This window comes from Chlamydotis macqueenii, chromosome 16, assembly GCF_036417535.1.
Source record: "Chlamydotis macqueenii isolate bChlMac1 chromosome 16, bChlMac1.mat, whole genome shotgun sequence".
Classification (NCBI taxonomy): Eukaryota; Metazoa; Chordata; class Aves; order Otidiformes; family Otididae; genus Chlamydotis; species Chlamydotis macqueenii.
The window spans coordinates 6240722-6264589 of record NC_141571.1 but is presented as its reverse complement, the minus strand read 5'-3'; the positions used below and the strand labels follow the sequence as shown (position 1 = coordinate 6264589).

Here is a 23868-nt window from a genome sequence, read left to right as displayed (position 1 = left end):
CATTCAGTATTAGAGGGCAAGGAACCCAGACTTTTACATCAAATATAACTGAAACTTTCTGACCCAGGACAGACTGGATGGTGGGCTTTTATTAAAGGCTCTTCTGCAGGACCTTTTCTAAGATATCCAACTCAGGGTTGTATGGAGCTAAGGTTTTAACATATGGCTCAAAGAAGCTGATGTCTATTTAAATGTCATTGCTAGATTATTCTTGTGATGGACAATCTGAAGAAAGATACTTGGTGCTTTATCAGGCCAAGTTTTACAAAGCTGAAAACAATTACTTGAGAGATGTTATAAAAGGAAATTATTTAATCCACAAAAGTGAGTGGGAACTGGGATCTGTATGACAACATTAAACTCTGTGCCCAAAAAGCTGTAATCCTGCATAAAAGTGACAATTTTACACCTGTCCAAAAAAAAACCCAGCCCAGCTTTTGGAGAAAGCAAGAATCTGAAAGACATACAGTGAATTAAGACAGTAAGTGGAACCCTTTAAAAAACAGAAATGCTAGAATAGCCATAAGGGAATAGTCATGGCACAAAAAGCAGTAAATAAAATACATCTCAAGAGCACTGGGGAGTGAGATTGGCCATTATGAGGTGAGGAAGGTCTGCTGGCATGGACCCACCACAGCATCAGGCTGTCCATCTACGAGGGACATGGAGGAGCTGCCAGTAACAGTGTGGACAAGGTTAACGTTCTGCGCTGGGTGATAGTCTGTCTCTGTAGCGGCCATTTAGCCTTCTGTCCTTCCACTGCCAACTGCCACTTCTGTCCAGCCAACTGCCAAAAGGAGACAATAATACCCCTTTTCCTTTACTTTTGTCTGTCTTGGTTATTTAAAGGATTAAGCTCTCTGAGGCTGGGACTGTGCCTTAGTATCTACTACTACAGCAGGGATGGAGTGTGGGATCTCAGTCCGAGACACTGGTGTAGCACCACCAGGATCACTTGAGAAGTGATGGCTCTGCCCTCTGGCACATCCCACGCCCCGCAGCATCCCACATTCTTCCCAGGAGCCAGCACCATACCCTGCCCACACAGTCAGTAAGGAACAGCAGGGTTTTGTCAGCCCCTGCATCCACCCCGGGGTGGCAGAGCCCTTCTCTGGGCCACCCAATACGCAGAGTGACCCCGTCACCTTTGCTTACACCTCCCTGTGTCGGCCACCGCACACCTGGGCAACGCCTGAAACCCAGGGCAGGCTCACATACGGTGCTGGGAGCAGAGGGCTGGATGCAATGCCTGAGCGAAACACTCCCAGGGCACTAGGCAAACCCTGTTTTTATTTCATGTACGCTGTCAGCACAAACAGAATATTTTGTTCCCTGACCAGAACATGGAGCCCTTCCCATGGAGCGCCCTGAACTCCTGCTGCTCTCAGACCAAATCGCAGGGGTGCTGCACCTCCCCGATCCGAGTCTTTATGGCCTTGGGAACAGCTACAGGAGATAAACGGCGCTGTGTTTAAGGGCACAGGATGGCACAAGACACAGGAACAGCCTTATTGAGCTCAGTGGCCAGCTGCTTCACAAGACAGCATCTAATTACACATACCCCCTTAACGAGCCAACACAGGACTGAGAATCATGCCAGGAGGTTAGGCTGATTTTTTCCTGACCTTTGGTAGAGAGCGAGTGTATATGGTGAAGCCTGGAGATGGCATCCTTTGACTCAACACAGAGAACTAATAACCTGGGTTTGATCTGTCACCTTTCCAAAGCAGTACTCCATATAGAGTCCGTGGAATAAAATCATGTGAAAGCCCTTTTAGCTGAGAGCACAAATCAGGATCAAAATATTTACATGGCTTCTGCATATCTGCAACAGGAATCCTTGTCTGGCTGCCAAGCAGTGGCGAAAAACCATCACCGTTGGCTGGGTGGCTCTGGTATATATTACAAGGCTGACAGAGATGACTATTTTCTTTTCATTTAATAGCATACCCCTTTGCTCTCCAGAAGGGAGAAGCACAACTGCCAACCCAGCCTGCTACTTGTTTTCCTCCAGCTACCCCATCCAGCAGGAGCAGAGGGACGAAGGGAAGCAGGACCTGTGCGCAGACCCCTCAGGATCTCCCGCTTCCCCACCAGCCAGCCCCGAGCACTCACAATCAACTTAAGCAAACTCTGGTTGCACCTTGTCATCCTGACAATCATTCTTAGTGCTTTCTGTACATCTGACCCTTCCTAGCAAGCAGAACGAACCTACTTAGTTCATACTTGCGTATTCTCTGCCCCCCTGGAATCCGTCCCTGAGCTGACAGCGATGTTGCTGTTCACCCTGTATCCCAAACAAGAAAGCTTTCACCAGTGGGGTGATTTTCTGGTGAAGCATGTGCTGGATGCGTGACCTTTGTGGGTTTACACTGAAGAAGCTTCTGGATTCCTTTACACAAACAAATCCCTTACTGAGCAGGCTTTATGCTTGTTTTGTAGTCTTTGTGCTGCCAGCCAGTTGCCGCGCATTCTCCTATCAGCAGCAGGTAAAGTGCTTCTTGTACAGAGTGGGTGCGGGAGTTTCTGACGGGCTTTGGGACCCCCCGGGTCAAACGTGGCGTAGGACAGTGCTGTCACTGACCGATGACTCTGTCTTACCGGGAGATCGGAGTTTGAGATCTGCTGGTATTTGGGGCAGCTACAAAGAGGTAACCATCAAGTGACTTATTTTGCGAGAGCCCTTGGACAGAAGGAATTTTGCAGAACTAAAGGATTGGAGGGTGCGTGTCCACTGATGGGCTTTCAGCAAAGGCTTTGAACCAAACTTCAGAGACTATTAAAAAAAAAGTTCATTTATTTTCTAAACTGAATACATTCCCTAGGGGAAAAGGGAAAAAGAAAGTAAGTTTGGGCTGAGACTCAAACTTATCTAACTGGGAGAAACCTTTTGGAGGTGTTCGGCTCAGCAGACAGAGGAGATAAGGTCACTGGGGGCGTCGTGGCCGGGGAAGGGACGAGCTGGTGGAGTGAAATTGCCCAGAAGCAAAGTGCAGCCACTCACTTGGCAATGAAAAGCTTTATCATCTCTGCACAGATTACTGGAACTAAAAATAGCTCCCGCTCAAAGTAAACAGTTTTTTGAGTGTGCTCTGCCCTGCTGGCATGTCAGCCCCGCACCGAGCCACCGTGCCAGCAGCCACGGCGCACGTCCCCGCGGTCCCCACGCCGAGAGGGACTCCCCAGCGCCGGGCTCGACTCTTCCACCCTGCCCTCCAATAGAGGTGACCCCGGAGGTCGTTCACTAATGAGTTTGGCCTCATTACAAGCTTTTCTCCTGTTTCACTTGTTGATGAACCTTTCTGGATGAGCAACTTCTATAAAAACAAAAGGGGTCTGAACGCCAAGTGATTAATTCAGGCATCCTGACACCCACTCTCTCTTCCCTCATCAACCACAAACTGTGTCCTTTGACAGCAAAAAGAGTGGCTTGTCACTAAAGCTGCTTTTACCTGACAGTTCCTCTTCTTCTCATGAATCTCCAAGTGCAAGATGTTATTTGATGGCTTAAGACATCCACAGTTTCCTCAGGGAGCCCAAGCAGACTGTTGAGATATGTTCTGGGGATATTTTTTGATCAAAAGCTTATTAAAAATATTTATTTTGGGGGAGGAAGTCTGGAAAAAAATCAGGTTGTCACATTTTTTCCATGTGTATCTTGTGCCATTTCACATTTCCTTGCAATCTTGATGACATCAAGCGACTCGGCGAGCGCAATGCCTGGGAAATGCAGTGGGAAGCTGCTCTTAGTGAGAAGGCTGCACGCTGCATCAGAGGGAAGTGACGTTCAGGCTGCAAAAACATTCAGGTCAGAGGCAGGTCAGGCCCTTCTGAAGTGACGGCTTGTCTCCTTAGGCTTCGGAGCTTCCTGCGGGGTCCTTTGTGCTGGTGGTTTTTCCTGCTGGAGCAGGCAGCGCGCAATCCGGCACCGCGGCACCACTCCAAGGGTGGGTTTCTTTACGTTAGCACCCTTGGGGATACTCTCACCTCATTCTGGCACTTGGCCTACGAGATTGCTCCGGCTTTGTCCCTCCTCCAGCCAAAGGCTGGCAGTCAGCCCGTGGGACAGCTTCTTGCTCTTCCCTGAGCCATGCTCTCTCGTCCTGTGCCGCACCAGCGCAGTGAAGGTGGCACCCACAGGACCAGCCCTTCCCCGGGGTGCTGCTCTCCGCATCCCACTGATGCAGAGCTAAAAAAAAAAAAAAAAATCCCCGCAGTTCTCTGCAGACCAACATGGTCAACAGCAGCAACCGCCACCAGAGCAGAGCCAAACCTGCCGGTGACCAGAGCAGCAATGTCATTAACACAGGCCCAGCCCACGCAGGGTAGCACAGTACAAAGCTGAAGGATGAAACAGGCAGCAGAAAACTCTCCAAAGACAGGCAAAATTAGTCAAGTAGAAGCCACAGAAGAGCTACAGGCAGCCATTAAGGGCTGATGGTGGCTGCAGCTGCTCCATCACGCATAGAGTGCCGGGCCAGGCAGCTATAACATCTTCTCATGGTGGCGAGATGGGAACTGCATTTATTCACAGCCGAGACCGCTGGGTGAACGTTTTGTGGTGTACAAAGCAATGGGACAAGAGATCGTGAACCTGAGCATTAGCTAGAAGTTAGGGTGCATTTCCAGAGAAAAACATCACTGAAAGCTATGCATTTATATCCTGATGGGTCAGGATTTCAGGCAAACTTTTTAGCATCTTAGGGTTTGTTTTTTTTTTTCCTTTGCAAAAGCAAACAAACAAACAAACAAACAAGATATGTTCTGCAGAAAATCTTTAACTGCATTTTTCTACTTAAAAGGAGTTTTGATGGAAAATGTTTGACCAGTTCTTGTAGGGGATAGTCCTGGATGAGGAGGTCACTGTAAGGACATGCGGGCGTGAGCAGGAAAGGACGGACTCCTTGATGGGTGCTTTGGAGGGTTGTTCTCAGACCAGACACACGGGACTGGGAGATTTGAGTACGACAAATAGTTAGTACGCCTCTTACTTAAAAAGTACAGATGCTGCCAGCTTTTAGAAGTGCGTTGTTGTTACCATTGATATATATTTCATGTTCTGTCACAGCACTGGCCACAGGCTGCCAAGAAAACGCCTGGGCTGCTGGTGCAGCATTTGCATCCTTACCAGATTTGGCCTTCAAGTCCCCCAGTCCTAGCATCAGTGTAAAGCTGTAGCCCTCTGGATCACTTTCAAATATGAGCTGGAGTAAAGACAAAACCACAGCCTCGGCCAGGCCAGCGTAGCAACATCCCGAGGCTGTGCTGGTCCCTCCTCCCTCCATTGCATCTCATGAAGACAGGCAGGGCCTTGTGGTGAATCCCTTACCGTTACCTTCGGGTAAGTAGTAACGCGTGACCCAAAAGCACTGGAGAAAGATGGCTTTCTGCCAAGTGATGCATCTCAGGAAACCAAACTGGCTTCCCCGGGCTGGTTTTGAAATAAAACTGAATTGAGTTGGGAGGCAGAGCTACACAAGGTCAGTTTAGGGATGTGCCGAGCATGGGTATGTTTTGCTCCGTGGAGAACTGTTCTCCTTCCTCTGTGCCTTGTTATTGTCATCAGGGTGTTTCCTGCACTGCCTGCTGCTTTTGTTCGTGTTTTTATCTCTTCCTGCGTGCAATGGCAGGGGTGTGGATATCTATCACAGCAAATGGCTTGTTTCTGAGCACGCACAAGCAGATTCTGGCTGGAGGTGGCGAGGCTGGTGGAGGTGGAGCAGGTCTGGCTGTGCAGCAGGTGCCGAGGCGAGAGGAGAGGCTGGTGCTCCTCGCCGGCGCTGAACAGCTCCAGGGCCCATCTGTGATGGGAGAGCTGCAGGATGGCAGAGACACCGCTTCTGAGTGTGTCTGGTGCTCAGCGAGATGGCAGGCTGAGAAAGCCAAGTTCTCCCAGCTCCCACTGCTCACTTTGCGTGCAACCTGAAATAAAAGCTGGTCTAGCTCTACCAGGGACTGGGACTGGATCCGGTCCTTGGCAAACACCCATCCCGCTGTCCGGTTGAGTTGTGCCACTTCTTCCACCTCCTTGCAAGGCTGAGGACCGGAGTGTCCTTACAGCAGGGATGGAGTGAGTCTTTCTCAGCAAAACAATTAGCACTAATGAGCCCTGCTGCATTTGGGGCGTCCAGGCAGCAATATCCACACCCTTGTGTGTTCACACAGGAGCATGGGGCAGGCTAGACACCCGGCACCGCAACCAGCTTCTTCGTTTGGCGTCAGCAGCCCAGTGGTGTCTCCAAGGCTGGTGGGACACTGGGAGGTGATACCACACAGAAAGACATTCCTGGGCCCCTGGGGTGACAAGAACAGCCAAAATTTCCTCTTCTAGTGTGTCCCCAAGCTTACCAAGAGGTCCCAGGCTGTGCTTCACAGCAGGGTGGATACAAAGGTATGCGCTTGATATGTGGTATTGCCTTGCCCTAAGCACCTTCCCCCCCTTAAATCCACGTGCCATCACCAGCGCTGCATTGCACCCCCAATTAAGGCTGGCACCCAGGGGCAGGTGTGCTGAAGCACGTGTGTATTTTACCCCACAAAAGCCACTCTAAAAAACCACACAGCTATTTTTTTTTTTCCCTGGGAGGCACTTCCCCAGTGCTGCACCTGGTAAAATAGCTCAGGCTGCACAGGGTGCGAAGGCCAGGCCCTGATGGAGAGGACAAATGGCGGGATGCAGGTGGGACGCGCATCCGAGAGATGCACCGGAGAACTTTGGGGCAGCAGCGGGCGGGAGGAAGAGCCCTGCAGCAAAACCTGCAGCGCCCGGCATCGAAGGAAGGATGTTTGGGCACACGCAGCTGCCTGGGGATGGGGTTACACGGCGAGGCTAAACAAAGATCGCTGTGAAAAGGAAACGGATCCCTCCCGCCGACTGTAAGGTAGGAGCTGAGCAGTAGCTGCTTGACATCATCGGGATGAGCATTGGATTACAGCAGCAGGGACTGACTCGGAGGAGGAGAACACGCCCCTCGGCCCCAGAAGTGCAACTTCATTTAGCAGCTCCCACTACAAGGAAACTGCAAGTCTGAAACTGGCTGCGACTCCCCTGGCCGGCTTGGCTGCTGGCCACGGCAGGCAGAGACGCCGAGAGGGTGTAATCCGGGCTCGATTCCGTCCTCGGCAGTGGGACCACGGAACCTGGGATTTGAGAGGCAGCGGGAGGTGAGGTGGCTGTAAGTAGGGCTGTGCACATTTTGCGAGCATGTGGGGCAGGCGATGGGCTGGGGTGGTCGGTGGCCAGGAGCCCTGCCCGGCAGCACGGTGAGGAGCTGCTCTCCCTCTTGGCACGGGAGCCAGAGCCACACTACGAAAGGGCGATTTGTTTAGAGACACACTTAACTTTTACCTAACTGCCTGCAAACAGCGAGATTTTTCTGCCCACAAAACCTGGGGCTGAAAAACTAAGCTGCATCCCAGTTTTTCTGCTGTTGGGAGAAACCGTTTGAGGCTGATGGCAGGGAGGTGGCTGCTGTTTCACTGGGAAAATAACACAGCTCAGTACTTGCTGCGAAGGGGTAGCAGGGAGAGCAGGCTCGGTGGTTCGAAATCACAAAGGACCGTGGATCAGTGACCCCCGCGGGGATTTCTGGCCTCATTTCTGACATGTGTCCATTTATTCTGAGCGACTCACCAGAGGGAAACCCTTTCAGCATCGGGGCGGCTCTGTGCTCGCACGGGAACAGATGCCAGCCTGCGGGACAGGCACCCGGCGTGCCATCCGTGCAGGGCTGTGACATGAATCCATCCTTAGGGCTGTCGGGAGCTGCAGGTCTGCCCGGGGCTCCCCTTCGAACCTCGGGCGAGGGCTTTGCAGAGCGTGGCAGCGGAAGCGAGCTCGGAAACTCCCTGGCATCCAGCTTTCCAAGCAAACGTTTTAAAAGGCAAAGACTCAGGATAAAAAAAGAACTGCTGTGTGGTGGTATTCTCAGGAGGCTTTGCAAATTCCTCCACCTCTTTCTCTCCTCTCTCTGGATTCCCCTGAGCAGCTGGTAGCAAGCTGCCGTGGTGAGCTTTCACATGCATGTAATGCCTTGGCCCCAAAGGGGCATTTGCCAAACGTTTCCCTTTGCTTGGAAGGGGTAAATGGGTCCACAGAACAAGAGCCAAATGTAGATGAGAAGCCAGAAGCGATGCTCTGGATGGATGGGCTGATGGCACAAACTAGGAGGAGGACAGGCTTGGGTCAAACGAGCAAGAGGAAGCCACAGCGGGGATGCTGCAGCAGTGCAAGAGCAAGAGGAGACCTGTAGAGTGGGGATGGCTTGGCTGGGTAGTGGAGACCATAGAACGGTTGCCCTTCAGGCTCTGGGCTGTTTGCTTGCGATGAGGTCGGCGTGCCTGACTTGGGTAGCTGTGGGGCACACCTTGGCTTCTGAGACTCTTGGCTCTAGGGGCCACTGTGCTAATGCCCGGCCACCCAACAGAGAAATTGTCATGTTTCTGCTCTCGTGAGGAATGGTGTTTGGGAAAGAAGGATGCATGAAGAGATTCTCAATGCCTGGATTCATTCATAGTGCAGATGTTGGTTAAACGAATGTTTATAAACATAGAAGCACCCGTAGTACTTAATATACCTCAAGGACAGAACAGGGCATGGAGTCCCTCAGACAGAGCTCCCCACAGACATACAAGTCCCCTGTGCCATCCTTTTCAGGGACAGTTTCCAGACAGCATGGACCAAGCAGTGCCTTAAAGAACTGGAGATCATTAAGTGTAGTACACAGGGTCCCAGTGTACGTAGCTTGGTCATGGAGAGATGAAACCCCAAGGCTGTTCAGAGCCATGCATCTCCCAACCGCCTGTTGTTTCTGCACTCGGTGGCCGAGTCTGAGGAGGGGTACAGGCACAGAGTGAGCTGGGATGCAGAGTTTTGCTTTTCCCCCTTATCCTCTTATGCCAAAGAAAGGTACGTCTACTTTTGAACCCACTCAGAGGAACAACCACAGGCACACAACCTGGCCACCCCAAAATAACTGTGAAAAACTTGTTTCCAAGTTTCTAACATTTCCTGATCTTTCACAATTCAGAGCCAGTTCCTGCAGCATACTGCTCTGCATTAATGCTTCCAGCCCATCTGGGCAACCAAACACCAGCGTTATTCCTATTTGACATGGGCTACTATGGCAGAATCAGTGATGAATCTGTGAGTCTATAAGAAACAGCAGAAGCGTCAATCCAGCTTTTTGTTTGTCTTTCTATGCCACCCTGTTCTGGTCTCTCCCCTTTTCACATTCAAAGCCCAGATTCAATTGTTTCTCCACACTACTAAGCGTTTACTTAGCATCACCAAAGCAGCATGTATGGACTGATCCAGAAAACATATTTTCCATCACAGTAGCCATTTTGGAGAGGATGAGATTGAAAAAAACCCCATCCTTCTAATGGTCTCTAGCCTATGATTAGAAAAAGCCAAGTCATAAAGGGAGCTGCTCTCAAGGCTTGCCACCCCAGCCAGTGAGAAGGGAAGGTTCAGTTGTTGCGTGGACTTTGTCCCCAGCTCCTCATGATGGCAGTTATAGAGGTCGAGACATCGCTCCAGGACGCAGCTGGCACCCGCAGCGTGAGCAGGAAGAACAGCAGTTGGACTCTGAACCACCTTTTCCCCTGCTTCAAAACACTCACTCCCCTCGAGCCTATGTCACTCCCCTCGAGCCTATGGAGATAGGTACTTTCTCTCGCCCATTTCTGGTTTGCAGGGCGAGTTCCCAAATGCTTCCTTCCCAGTGCAGCCCTGGAGAGGCTCGGTGCTCTTCGCACAGCTCCTCCGCGCCAGCTTTCATGCGGGCACGTTGCCGGTCACAAGCCGCTGCCTCAGGAACTCCCCAGCGAGCGCCAAAATGCCAACGTTTGCTGATGTTTGCAGTGATGTAATAAGCCAAACATATTCCCACGGAAGCGTCATCAACTTTACCGGTATTACTGTTTCCACTAAGTGTAATTAATTTGTGCAGCTCATTGCCACCAGATACCACTGGAATAAGGAGCTCAGAAGGCGTTTTCATAGATACCAGGTAGTTATCTCTGTAACAACACAATCCTGGGTACGATTAAGAGGATATTGCATTTTAAGGATTATAAAACCCCTTGGTTCAGGGTAGTTAGTAACTGATGAAAAACGTTCTACTACAATTTCAAGTTTTCTTGTACCTCTGAGGCCAAGGATGCCAGCTGTGGTGGAGGACAGTCTCTCGGTCTGCCCCGGGAGGAACAGGCCCCCGCTCCGATCAGCGATGCAGACAGCCTGTTGTTTACCCAGGAGCCGAGAGACACAAGAACGACCTTCTCTCTGCTGCCATCACCTTGCTCGAAACCAGAAAGGATTTCCTCTCTGGATCAAAAAGCAGCACCGGTACAGCTGTTGTGTAGAATAATGCTGAATTCTGCCAAAAAAACATGCTGGGTTTGGCTGGAACATAAAATACTCATTTTGAAGCAGTGCTGAGAGGACCAGTTTAGTTTGTGTGCTTGTTCCTTTTGGGGAACAGCTGATAAACATGGAGGGAATCTGAACCCCAAAATCACCTGCATCATGCTGATGCCCTTGTAGTTCATTCCTGCCGGGGTATGGATGTTTAGCTATCCAACAAACACTTCCACAGGGGTCCCAAAATAATCTGTGGTACTTTGAGCTACAGGTCTAGATTAGGAAATGTAAAATGTTATTTAACAAGTTACTCTAGCCCATCCTTAGTCACACTGCATGGACTAAGCTACCGTACCACTCTGAAATCCCCAGACTCCCCGTGTGGGATATTGCCTGGCCTTTGCCATCAGAGCTCTGCCCATCACCCCGGACTGGATGCGCTAGCAGAGGATGAGCCTCTGGGGATGGAGCAAGGGGCTCAGCTTCCAATTTGCAGACTACAGATACCCAGGTGAGGGCTGTGGGGAGAAACATCTAGCCAGAGCCAGGGCTGTAGGGTTGAAAAGCCAATACCAGTCGCTAAAGAGTTTCTGTCTCCAAAATCAGCTTTTTTTTTTTCTTTTTGAAAGAAAATGGGAGGTTCCTCCCACATCCCATCAGGAAGAGGGCTGCACAGTGATAACTTCTACTTCAGAGCATCATTGCTCAGATTTGCTTTAAGCCTCTCTTGGCAGAGGGCCGTGTGTTTTGAGATATTTCCCAACACATCTGAAGTGCTGGAGGTTTGACTGTTTGTGCTGCGTAACACGCGAGCCAGAGCGAGGCAGGAAGGCAAGGGAAGAAAATAAAGACTTGTGGATTTCCAAAGCTGGCTTGCTTTCTTCCTTCCTGCTTTTGTTTGCCTGCTTGGTGCCCCAAAAGGGTGATGCATATTCCCAGGGTTGTGGGAATACCGTTTCTTTTCCGTTCCGGTGTTTCCAGTAAGCACTTCACTGTAAATGGGGTAAACACTAACAAAAGTGTATTGTTAGATTCCTATCTCTTTGTTTGGCTACTAGCATGATCATAATTAGTATTTTCCACTTCTATAGGCCTGTCATCTGCAGATCTGAAAGTGCTTTACAAATATTTGAAGCATCTAGCGAGGGGAGCAAGTATTAATAGCGCCGTTTGACAGATGGGCAAACGGACACACAGGAGCAGCAAGTGCCCTGTCCTTGACACAGGGCCAGAGCCAGCAAGTGGTCGGCTCCAATAACCAGGGACTTTTAAAAGTGGGTCAAAGAAAAAAAAAAAAAAAAGAAAAATATAGAAAGGCTACAGATCTGTCCCAGCTTGGTAAATGATGGGGAATAGTTCCAGTCAGAGTGGTACCCAACGCAGGTGGGCCAGACAGATGAATTGCTGGATGACCTACTGCTTATACAGTTAAATGGTTCATCGCTTGCTTTCTGTTCTGCTAATATTTGTCCCTGGGATTGAAAGAAAAAATAAAAAAAGTCCATGATGTTCCAAAAAGTCTGGAAGCTGAAACAGCTGCTAAAATAAGCGTCTTGTTGGCTGGGCTCTGCAGGTCGAGAGATTGCAATGCACCCACAGATGTTAAGGCCACAGAGGAAATGTCTCTGAGTGGGGCTTGGGGACAGCGGGAGAAGGCACAGCTGTGCACAAACAGCAGAGAAACCCCAGGAGCCAGAGACAGACCCCGCAAGGCGACTAAAAGCACCAGATCAAACTTCCCCTTCTGCCTCAGAGACTCTGGTATGGAAGTTTCACTTCTTTAAAGGGCAGCGGAGCTGCAAACCAATATTCATTTATACCCTTCGAGGCAGCCACTGGGTCCCCCGTGCTGCAGGTCAGGAGACGCAAGTCGCTTCAGTTCTCCCCAGCACACCCACGTGAAGTTAGCAAAAGGAGAAGCAAAACCAGAGAGAACTTCTCCGTGAAGCCAGGCCCCTGGCTGGACTTCCCTTGCTCTTAGACACAACAAACCAACTCTCTTAAGAGAGAGATTGAGACAAAGAAACCCTCCCGAGAAGGTGCCGTATGAGCACCACCACCACGCAGCCCTTCACTTGGTGTCTCTGTGCTCACCGAGCCCGCTGGGCAGAGCCCCGCCAGACCCCGCATCCTCGCCACAGACTGTGGAAAAGCAGCTCAGCTTTATGCCTCTCAACAAAAACACAAATAATGTTTTCTTATGTTTACTTTCTTCTCCTTCCCCAGAAGCTGCTGCCCTGCCGCATATGAAGCTTGTTTGAAGTCATGTCCAGAAGGAAAGTCAACTAAATCAGGTAGGGATTCACGCTATGGACTGATAGAATTTTTATTCAGAGGGAGATACTGCATGAACAGGAATGGGGTTTTGTCTTTTGTACCCAGCATCTTTCCCGTGGGTGCTGGAGACACCCCATGTCCTTCTTCTTTTAGTGGGCCATTAAATAGTTGGCAATTCATTTCATTAGCAACTTTCCATTTTTTGAGACAGGGGGCTTTCTTCTGTGCGGGGGGGATGGACACGGCAGCCAGCCCCAGAGAGCAGAGCTAAGCCTGGCTTTACTAATCAGCCTCATTCCACAGTGACACTCTTAAGAGCAGCCCTGGTTATTTTTAGGCACAGCTGGGAGCTGCCAGGGCTCCCGCGCCTCAGGAGGTTTCACAGCTCCTCGCTGAGCCCCTTACACCACACCGAGTCAGGACGCTTGGGGTGCTGGATGTGAGTTCCTGTTGGATTATGCAAGCCTGAGTGAGGACAAACCAAGGCAGGTGGCTCTCAGCTTCACGCACCCTGTGTTCAGCAGAATTTTCTCAACTAACAGCTGCCAGAAGTGCATAGTTACAGCCTGCACAGCACCTTTTCCAAGCTAAGCTCTCCTTTGCAGCCATGCGAGCACTGCTTTCACACAGCAGCAGAGCTCAACTCCTCAGATCAGAAAGAAAAGGTGGACAAAATTGCTTTTTTCCCTGCTAGGCATGAAAATAAAGACCCATCCTTGCTTACCTTGTAGAAACGTCTTCCTCCACCCAAAAACAGAGCTAGCCCATCAAGAGCTGCTGTGGCTTTACCTTCCTTTTATGCATGACAAGGGCAGCTGTGCTAGATAACAGCCCCAGCTGCATCTCCTCTAGGCTTATTTGACTTCTCCTTGCCCAGGAAGGCCTGCAAGGTGTTGGAGGGGTGAGCATCCCTGGGCCAGGAATTCAAGCAGGGTTTGAGTAGGTGATACTCACTCAGAGGGCAGTACCTTCATGTGATCAGAAGAGCTGTGGGACCACTGGGGAGTTTTCCAGCCTTTGAGGTGAAACCCAGCAGGGACTTTTCTTCCTGTGTGGTTTGGGGGAAGACAGGGAACCCAAGTCTGAAGGGCATCCCTGTTGCAAAGGAATTCACCCCATGACCCAGATGTGATGGGGTGTCTTCACGTCACAAGCGAGGACAATAACATGAGTCTTCCTGGAACGTGCCTGCAACAGCAGCTGTGGGGCTTTTGCAGCTGAAGGGCTTCAAGTGACTGGTCTGTGGTTCATTTGCTTTGCAAGTTCAGGCACTGGTAGATCTTCCACAGGGTCACTGGTTTTGTTCATGTGAAAATACGCTGATGTATAAAGGCAGCTAAGTAAGCAGCTGGGAGAAAATAAAAATAATGGAGAAGGGACTTGTACCCTTGTACTCCTTACAGCTTTCAAAGCGTCTCTGCAGGGGATGGAGAGACCTGTGGGTGCTGGCTCACAAGGCAATGGGTGCTCATGGCTGTGCTGGGTAAACAGAGGGCTCTGGCTCGCTGCACTTTGCTGTGCAGAAGTCAAAGAGCTGTGTCCACTCGCTGTGAGCCTGGCTTGAGGGGGTGAAAAATGGGGGGCAGAAAGGTGCCAGCCTGCCATGTCCTAGGGCTGGCGGGGCCAAGTGTGCCTCATCCTGCTGTGCCACCCCATCCCTCAGAGGGATGTGCATCTTTCGGAGGCCAGGAGGGGAACCAGTGTGCCCTGATTTATTAGCACCTCAAAATTGTGGGATGTGAAAAACAAGCTTGACCTGGGAACAAAACAAAAATACAACTGCTGTCACGGCAACTGTCTCCAGATGCACGAAGAGACTAATTATTTCCATTAATCAACTTAGTGAGAAGCTGCAGAAGAGGCTTAAGCTGCAGCCGAGACTCGATGCTGAGGGGTGGGAGGAGCAGAGAGCTCCACTGAGCCCCAGTTGCCAAGGCAAACCATGAGTCCTCCTGTGGCAGAGGATTTTTGGAGCAGAGGCGCAGTACCCATGCCCCACGGGGACTGGTAGAGGGGTGCCACCCACTCCTGGCACGGGGATGCAGGCTGGCAGCATTGCGTGGCTGGAGCTGGCCACTGGGCAGACAGATGGATGGATGGACAGGCAGCTCCCTCCAGCCATCGCCCACGCATCCTGACACTAACGAGATGCTGACGGGGCTGAGCAATCCCCTCCCGCCTCCCCCTCTCCTCCCCAAGCCTTCCCTTCTCCCCTGGGGACCACAGCAGCACGCATAAAGACTCACCCTACCCCGATGCCAAGGGTTGGCCGTGATTTTGAAATCCGGCTGGAGCATCTCTTACGTCAGCTGGGAGCCAGGCAGTGGCCGGGAGGATGTGGGGCAGCAGGAGGTACCTTGGGACAGCAGAGACACTGCAGTGGGGGTCCCTGGGGACCTGCTGAAGGCCAGGAGGGAGGGGAGGGAGATTGGCAGGCTCGGTGGAGCTAAATACAAGGTTTGTGAAGTTGCAGAGGAGTCGATCTAGGCCTAATCTTAAATCTGAGGCTCAGCAATTAGTTACCAATTCTACAGGCAGTACTGTGAAACGAGGGCAAAGCAAAAAAAGGCGTCTGTTTGTGAGCACTGAGCCTCAGTCCTCCTGCTCTCTGTGCTCTCCTCTTATAGGAATTACAATTTACTCCAATTATATGAATTAGTCCTGGAGAACCCTAAAAGCTCTGTTTCTGTAAAATCATTGCAGTAGCTGGAGAAGCAGTGATGTCTGCGCTGGCTGAATTCATTGTATTTGGTGTAAGAGCCAGAGCGTGCAGAGTTAGTACAAAGAATAGCAAAAGCCTTCCAGAAATACCAGTGTGCCATGCCCAGCCTTGGCATCTCTTTGTCACTGAAGTGTGGTGAAGCTTTTCCACACGGTTCTCACCCAGGAAGAAGCTGCTCAGCACATGAGATGGACACGTGCGCCCTGGTAGGAGATCAGGCTGCTGCCCTGGTCCTGCTTGATTTCTCACCCAGCCAGGAAACTCGGGGGTCAGCAGTTTGGGGCACATAAGTTGTGGCCAATAAGACCTACCACCACCACATTTTGGAGGATGTAGACATAGCAGAAAGCAGCCTTACCAATGCTTGTTGGATATGAAGCCGCTACCAGACTGGGCTGCCAACAGGACATCAGCAGCTTTAGCTTGGCTTCTGGCCATGGATGTGAGCTCTCGTGCACGAGCCATAGCAAGGCCTTGAAGGCACGAGCAGTGGTCTAAAAATACTCTCTAACCCTGATAACACCATTGCAGAGCCCTCTTTCTTTGATGTGCAACCCCTCACACATGTTCCCAGACAAGAGCCAGTGGAAAATTTGCTGAAATTCCAGCTGGAAGTCGTCAGACAGTTGGTGGAAACCCCCTGACCTCAAGTGCTGGCTTCAACCCTACGGGATTTTTTTTTCCTCCTCACTGGATGTGACTCTCCCAGCAGGAAACCTCACAGCAGACCCACAGGGAGCACAGAAATCCCGGTGCTCACATCTCTGTGCTCTACCAGGGCCCCCTCCGCAGCAAACCATCTTACACTGTAAATATTTTAAAAGCCCAGCAGGGCTGTTGAGTATGTTTTGCTGTTGTTATGGATCCGGCCCCAGCAGGAGAGGTCTAATAATAGTCACTGTACCCTGGAATGAAAGGGCAAGGGGCTCTGCACAAAGCAGAGAGCTTGAAGACGAGCGTACAAACTTCGTGCCCCAGTCCCTGCAGGTTGACAATGAAGGGATGCGATGCATGAGCAGTAAAAGGTGTCACATCCCTATTCCCCAGCAAAACTTTGACATTTCACCCCAGAAACACAGCTTGGCTTCATGGCTTTATGACTCCAGAAGTTTGGGGACCAAAAGAAAGGGTGACAAACATGCTGGGGGGACAGCACGGCAGGCTGAACAACCACTCCCGTTTGCACCCAGAGGACAGGGAGGTTTTGAAGGAGAGCAGGGTGGGATTGAGCCATGATTCAGGCTTAGTTAAGCAGGGAAATCCATTGCTGCATTTAACCGTTGAACCGCCTTCCCTACAGCAGGCCAGGTGTGCTGTGCTGGCTGCCTGGAGGGACAGGGATGTCCAAGAAGGGGACTAAGCTGCCCTGTGCCCAAAAGTGCCACGGGCACCATGTAGAGACAAACAGGACTGTCTCTGACCTAGAGGCCCTTCATGCCTGCTGTGAAGGCGGGTTAGGTGGAGGGGAAAATGTGTTGGAAAGCAGGAGGTAAGCGAGGCAGAGCGGGAAGGAGGAGTGAGGCCGGCAGCGGAGGGGAAGCAGGCCGAATTCGGCACAGCCTGCCGATAGCCAGCATCGTGCAGAGTACAAAAATAACCCTTCCTAGCCATAGAAAGCTTACAGTTTAACCTAGACAAGGGACAGATGCAATATTGTGTGAAGGGTTTCCTCTTGAAACCGGAGTCCGGGGCTGGGTGTGACCATAACGTCTGCCCGATCCCATGGAGCCAGGGCCTGGCCGCGGCTCTCGTCGCACGGCTGTGTTTGCTTTACAGGCCCGCGGCCCTGTGCTGAGTTTAACCCGCCCGCGGTGTTTGCAGGTCATTTCTCTGCCTCTCTCATATTATCTGCGGTAACTGTTTGCTTGTAGTCACCCAGATCTGCACTGTGGAGAAGCAGGCAAGGGGGGAAATGGGAATTAAATGCTGGCTTGTGGGACTGAGAGGGGCATTGAGCTGACCCAAAAGAAATGCCCTGGTTTCTTCTACCGAGAGCCAGAAGAAACATTTAACCCTTTAATGTCTTAGCATCCACCTTCTAAATGGGTACATTTCAGCCCTGGTGTGCCTACATAGGGCTGGTCTATCTGCAGCCTCCCAGAGCGGAGCCAGCTGCTCCGTCAGCTGCTGGGTGACTTCCCTGGAAAATGCCGGCGAGCCCAGCTGCGGTCCAACAGCAAAACTGCTCCGGAAGCCAAGTGCACGCCTGCAAAGCCAAGACTATTATGGCTTCAGATTTTTTAGTCTTCACAAGACACTACAGAAAAATGAGTTCAGACCAAATGGCAGGTTTGACAGAGCCAGGTTATTTCTGCGGGGCAGGGGAGCAGAGGTGGCTCTGGGGACGCGTCGGGTGCCTGTGGCAGCTTGTGAGGGGCTCCCTCACTCACATCCAGCTGCCCTAGGATGGGCAGCACGGTGGAGGGGACACAGCCTCCTTCCAAGCAGCACAGAAAGCTTTTGAGGAGCCTGCAACAGGCAGCAGGTTCCAGCTACCTGCTGGTGGCCTTTGTCACCGCGCCATGCATCCCCTGCTCCGTCCCTGTGGGCTGGCACTCCACGCAGAGGGCACAGAGACAGATTCTGTTATCATCAGCAAGAAGGGAAGGGAGGGAGAAAATGACCCTTTGGGCACAAGTTGAATCATCTCTTTGAAGTGCCCTGAAAACCCTTGCGTTGCGCAGTTGTGTGCTGCAGCCTTATTCCTGCAATGCCTGGCAAGAGCTGGCACAACGTTCCCTCCCGCCGGCCCATGGGAGCGTGAAAAACCCAAGGTGGGGAGCCAGCATGTGATGCACCCCTCTTTGCACACCCCACCACCACTAAATGGCTGCCCAGGGTGACGTAGTTTCAAGTTGAACTACGTGGGCCTGAGGGAAGGTGGTTCCTTTCTTGTCCCTGGCAGATGTTAAAAGATGTTTCCACTGACTAAAACCCCACTGAATTGTTCTGTACCTGCCTGGAAATGCTCTTTGAAAAATCAGAGGGTTCTATCAAAAATTGAGGCGACCTCTCTTATCACCTCCTCAGTCCAATGGCTTCCCAGAGGCAGAAGGGAGGGATCTGCCTGCAAGGCTTTTGGGAGCCACCCACCTTGAATATCTTGAAGGAACTGCACACTTTTGAAAGCTTCGCTCATGAATCTGCTCCCTCCAGCTCTTCCCACGGAGAGTGGAAGGCAGGAACCATCCCAGCCATGGAAAATATTTAAATCACACACGCCATCTCCTGGCCATCAAGCCAGGACCCAAACCTGCTTCTGCACACTTGCTCATAGCATCATAGAATCACAGAATGGTTTGGGTCGGAAGGGACTGTTAAAGCCCATCCAGTCCAACTGCCCTGCAAGGAGGAGGGACATCTCCAACCAGATCAGGTTGCTCAGAGCTCCGTCCAACCTGGCCTGGAATGTTTCCAGGGATGGGGCATTGACCACCTCTCTGGGCAACCTGGGCCAGTGTTCCATCACCCTCAGCGGGAAACATTTCTTCCTTATGCCCAGTCTGAATCTACCCTCTTCTAGTTTAAAACCATTGCCCCTTGTAATATTGCAACAGGTCCTGCTAAAAAGTTTGTCCTCATCTTTCTTATCAGCCCCCTTTAGGTACTGGAAGGCCGAGTGTTTGCAAGGATTTGCTCGGTTTGGAGAAGCAGGTTCTCCTGGGAGGACTGGGTGGGCCAAGCCCCACATCCCACAAGTGGGGCAGTGCCAGCCCTCCCTGAGCTGGCATCAGCAGCAAGAGAGAAGTTCCTGGGGCTACAGAAACATACCAGTTTTACACAGGTTTGAGGTTACTGCACCCAGCTCAGTGTCAGGAACAGGGAGAATTTACCCTCTCTTGTCCTTCTTATCCTGGCTATTGCATCTTCATCAGCATCTTCTTTCTACTGCCGTAACATCAAGGATTAGGGAGTGAGGAGTGTGATTCCCGCCCAGGCTGGTGGTCTGGGCAGGAACCAGCAGATTTCCCTGGTAGGAAGATCAATATTAAGCAGGATTTGTACAGGAGGCTAATCAAGTTTCTCAGTGGGTCGTTAACCCCAAAATACAAAGGCAAGTAAATGACAAGAAGTTGATTTTTTTTTTTTTCTCATTACACACAAGCGTTCTAATCAGGACCTTCTTCAAGTATCGACAACATCAGCAGGGCTAAAGGCATTTTTTACAGTGAGCAGAGTCACAGGTGAGATGACGACTGATCTCTTAACTTCCACGCAGAAAAAAACTAAGTGCCAAACTGGGTAAACAGCAGCCGGAACCAAGAGCACCAGGTTTCCAGAGCAGAGGCAGCGTGCACCAGGACGCTGATGATATGTTCCCTGGGCTGCTGAGGTCCCTGGACTCTGTGTGCTGTACAAACGCTGGCAAGTTAAACTGTCGGCTGAAATGAAAAGCGACAACTTCAGGACTCACCAGGCTGAACTAATAGCTGGCTCGCAGCGCAGCTCGCGTGTGACGAGCGGCCGCTTTCTTCGCGCTCTGCGCTTGGCACAGACACAGGCCCCGAGCAAAGGGATCCAGCTGTCTCACAGAGGGGCTGATTCTCAGTTGAAGTGCTGATCTCAAAGCACTCCAGCCCAACACTTTTCCAGTGACATCCGACAGCCAGTGGAGGCCAGTACTGATCCAAAACCTATAAAACACTCCACTGCTCCCTGAGCTTTCCAGCAGGTATCCGTCAGGGCCTTGATCATTTCCCGTTACAAATTCAAGCCGGATCAGCACCCCACCCCGCCAGTGCAGGGAGCCAAATTCGGTTTCCGTTCAAATCTCTAGTGGCATTTTGAGGAGGAAGGAGGGCTTTTTCTGAAACCCTTTTTTTTTCCTGTAGGAAAAAGCTGCTGCAAGCAACCTCGCAGCTCCTAAAGCCAGAACCTCGAAAGGAGGGACAAACACCTCCTCTGCCTCGCTCTGCAATGGGAAGGCAGAACAAGGGCTGGTGAGGGAGCTGGGGCAGGGCTTTCCTGCCTGCCTGCTCTCAGCTGGCACAGCGCATCACCTGGCACGATGGGTCACCCCACACGGTTGGTCACCTGCCACCGTGGGTCACCCAACACACTGCCCCACGTGACAGCGTTGATATCTGAGATTTCAGTAGCTGCTGTCAGAAGAACCGGAGCAGAGTTACAGGGACTATTTTTTTCAGGCTGTAATTTAACTCTATGGAGTAACCTAACCTGGAAGGAGCCATGACTCCAGGCTTGCTGAGCATCCTTGACCTCACAGCTGGGTTTTCTCCACAGCGTTTTGCAGACATATAGAGATGCAATGGAGGTAGAGTCCAGCACGTACACCGACTTTATTTCCTGCGATCGGGCTGGTCGGAGGAATGCTGTCCACGACATCCAACGAGATGCAACCACCATCAGCATGCGCAAGCTGACCGAGGACCTAGGCGACCTCGCCGTTGAAGGAGCAGGTGAGCTGCCACAGACACCAGTAAACCCAGTTCCTGGTGCTGGAAGGGCAAGGCACGAAATGGCAGCGCAGCTGACCAGTGCTGCCTCCGGGAGCATCACGCAGATACTCAGGAGGAATATCCCATTCCTCACTGCAGTCAGTGCCTTCATGCTCGATGGGTGCTCACCTAGTGTGAGACTCCCTGGGCCGAGGGGCTCTTGCAATGAACGGGACGGTCCTGGGGTTCTCAGCACACAAGCCCTACACGTTCCAGCCCTTTGCTCAGCTGGTTTGTAGTGGGACTAGTGCTTAAACAAGACATGGACTGACCAAAAGCATTCCCTGGGCAAATTACATATGAGATAAATCTTAGCCTTTATAAAAATCAAATGTGGGGTGGGTTGTGGTTTGCGTTTTCTTTGTTGGTTTTTTTGTTTTGTTTTGTTTTTAAATCAGCCTTCAAATAGTTCCACAGTATTTTAAGTAACAACAGAAAAAAATTAAAACACCACCAGCCATCTCCAAATCTTCCCCTGGAGCCCAAACACGGCAGCAGCATCACCCGGCTCAATCCATGTCGACCAGCTGACTGCAAGCAGCGTAACTCCTGCACTCAGAGCCCAAGCAAACCAGCCAGCATGATTTCACCAATAACCCACAAAACACACAGCACCACTGCAGGGCATTAAAATAATTTTTTCACCCTTTCTCTTTCACTCCTCCAATCTGTAACTATAAAAAAACACTTTAGAACACATTACCCCAACGTGTCCATACTAGCACATGTTCATCCATTGGTCCATAATAAGCACAAATTAGAGCTCTTCTAACAGAGATCAACCCAGGTAGCTGCCAGGCTGTCCGGAAGATATTCCTGGAGCGCTTGCAAGTTGCCTTTCCAGGTTAGACAAAGGACAGCACATCCCTGCCCCAAGGCTCACTCCCAGCATCACCAGATCGTTTGGGAAGCATTTGTACTCCAAGAATGTAGAGGGAGAACTCAGTACTCTTAAACCAAATATCTGGCTGCAGGAGGGTAGCCATAGGTCCTCAGGAGGCAATCTGGATCAAATCAGCTATAGCAATTACTGATCGCTTGTGTCCTGGCAAAGTGTAACCATGCTTTCTTCCTAATCCTCCCTTCTGCAGAAAGCCAAAGAGATGCCACTTCTTCTGAGAACGACCCTGGAGCAAGACCAAAGGGGCAAGAAAACAGCCCCTCCCCATGACAGTGTACAGGGGGTGGGATGGGCAGGAGGAGGGCCTGGCTGTGAATGTTAAATGAGAATTTGCAATTGAATCTGTGGACAAAAAACAACCTGGAACAGCAAGTTGCCTGTCAAATGCCTTGCTGCAACCATTTTTGTTTAGAGAGCCACAAGATGCTGTGCAAGGACTGGCACCTCCAAAAGACTTCTGCTCCCATCCCTCACGATTTAGAGCAACACTGCCGTGGTTGTAGTGATATGAGCCATTCTCAAGATGCCTTAGCTGCAATTTTCCCCCAGGGGAAAAACCAATTTCAGTAATAATAGACATAGCAGACTTTTCTGTCCAAGGTACCTTCCTCTTTCACAAATTTAGACTATTATTTATTCTGTTTCCATAGATTAGACATTTAGATTGTTGGTTTTTTCTAAGCCTCACCCTCATCTGCATCTTAGAGCTGACCTGGCCTCTGGACTGTCCATGCAGCCCCTTGGCAGGGTGGGCAGCGGGGAAGAGACCCGGCCAGTCCCGCTGCCTTCAGGTCAAGCACCACTCACCTGTGCCGCTGCCGCTTAGCATCAGGAAAGGACCAAAGCACAGCCCTGTGTGGACAAGCTCCACCGACAGACCCAGCAGCACCAGCCGCAGGCATCTTTTTCTTTGGGTTTTAGCATTTTAAGATATATTGTTAAGGGGAGAGGAGACACATTTTGCTGGTTTGACTGTTGAAATTCAGGCTTAACTTTGCAAGCTGTTAGCTGAGATGATCTCTGGTAGGATCTTACACCATTCTCTCTTTTAGGAGACATGTTTTGTGTTAAAGATTGTTTGATAAAACTATATAAGCTGTTGGAATAAATAACACAGCCTTCAAGTACTGAAGGTGTATTTCTGCCTGGATGTTTCTTCTTCCTCTGTTTTCCCTTGTAGCAGGCTGGGCTGCAGGGCCGTACACCAGCCTCCCCTGACAGGGAGATCCAGAGCTGGGTTACAAGAGAGACCCTTCTGTTTGGGTCTGTGAAACCCCCGATGTTTGCAGCACCCAGATGGAAGGAGATGTCAAGTTGAGCATGGGCAATGCTAAAAGTCTGCCCCAACTTTCCCAGGTTTGGTGCAAGGCAGCACTTTTCCCATGGGTGTTTCATCCGCCCGCGGGAGCGCTGCTCCCCTCTGCGTTGCTAACCCAGCACAAGGCTGGCTTGGGACCTGACGGGGTGGCCCAGACACCAGCAGAAGAGTTGCTGGTGGGAAGAGGCGTCTTCCCTCTGCCGCACAGAGCTATGAGGACATCGCTGGCGTTTCACCCAGCCCAGGCAGAGCCGATCCCGCCAGAGGTGCAGAAGGCAAGCTACAGCCCAGCTGGGATTGACGGCCAGGGTGGGGGCAAGGCAGAGCTGGCCAAGGAATGCTCTCCGCTGGTGACACACGGACAAGCATCACTGACAGCCTAGGGAAAAACTGCATGTTACGATTTTGAGATTTATGAGAGAAAACAAGGCTGTAAATAAGCAGAGAAGTGGCTACCAGAGAGAGGGTGAATTGTCTGTGGGCCTCTGAGAAGCGATGGCCATGGGGCTGACACAAAGATGTCCACGGCTTCAGCCCCCACAGGAAACGAGGATTTGGCAGCCAGATAGTGGCTGCATCTGCTGCTTTGGCAACTGCAAACCAGCTCGGCTCCCAGAGCAGCCTGGATACTATTGCAGCCCTGTGCCCGGACGGCGGCCAAGAGCCTGCTCCCATTCCTCTGCGCTTGAGGGCAAAACAGCAGGTAGCTCCTGGGCTTGGCTGACAGCACAGTTGGGTTTTTAAGTCCCATTTCCAGCTCTCCTCACTACCACTGAACAGTATTTTTGGCTCATGCTGACACACACAAAGCAAGCTGAAAGGCAA

The 23868-nt window shown here is 51.1% G+C and overlaps 1 protein-coding gene across 3 annotated transcripts; it reads left to right on the top strand.

Moving 5' to 3' along the window:
* The first annotated feature begins 6944 nt into the window (after positions 1-6944).
* PKIG (cAMP-dependent protein kinase inhibitor gamma) lies at positions 6945-22875 on the top strand. 3 transcript variants are annotated; one of them, XM_086760648.1, is made up of 4 exons: positions 6950-7175; positions 12593-12660; positions 20610-20785; positions 21916-22875. In XM_086760648.1, exons 3-4 carry the CDS (start codon positions 20635-20637, stop codon positions 21993-21995), a joined length of 231 nt encoding a protein of 76 aa, XP_086616774.1. In that variant the 5' UTR covers positions 6950-7175; positions 12593-12660; positions 20610-20634; the 3' UTR covers positions 21996-22875. The 3 variants fall into 3 exon arrangements, with proteins under 3 accessions (XP_086616775.1, XP_086616774.1, XP_086616773.1); XM_086760649.1 differs by lacking the exon at positions 12593-12660 and having other exon boundaries at positions 6945-7175; XM_086760647.1 differs by lacking the exons at positions 6950-7175; positions 12593-12660 and adding an exon at positions 16706-16818.
* The last annotated feature ends 993 nt before the right edge of the window (positions 22876-23868 follow it).

Bases quoted from the DNA above. Each gene is read 5' to 3' on its own strand.
- PKIG (XM_086760647.1), top strand. From the start codon at position 16,706: ATGTCCAAGAAGGGGACTAAGCTGCCCTGTGCCCAAAAGTGCCACGGG. The intron at 16,819-20,609 runs GTTAGGTGGAGG...TTTTCTCCACAG, and splicing joins CATGCCTGCTGTGAAGGCGG to CGTTTTGCAGACATATAGAG. The intron at 20,786-21,915 runs GTGAGCTGCCAC...TCCCTTCTGCAG, and splicing joins CCTCGCCGTTGAAGGAGCAG to AAAGCCAAAGAGATGCCACT.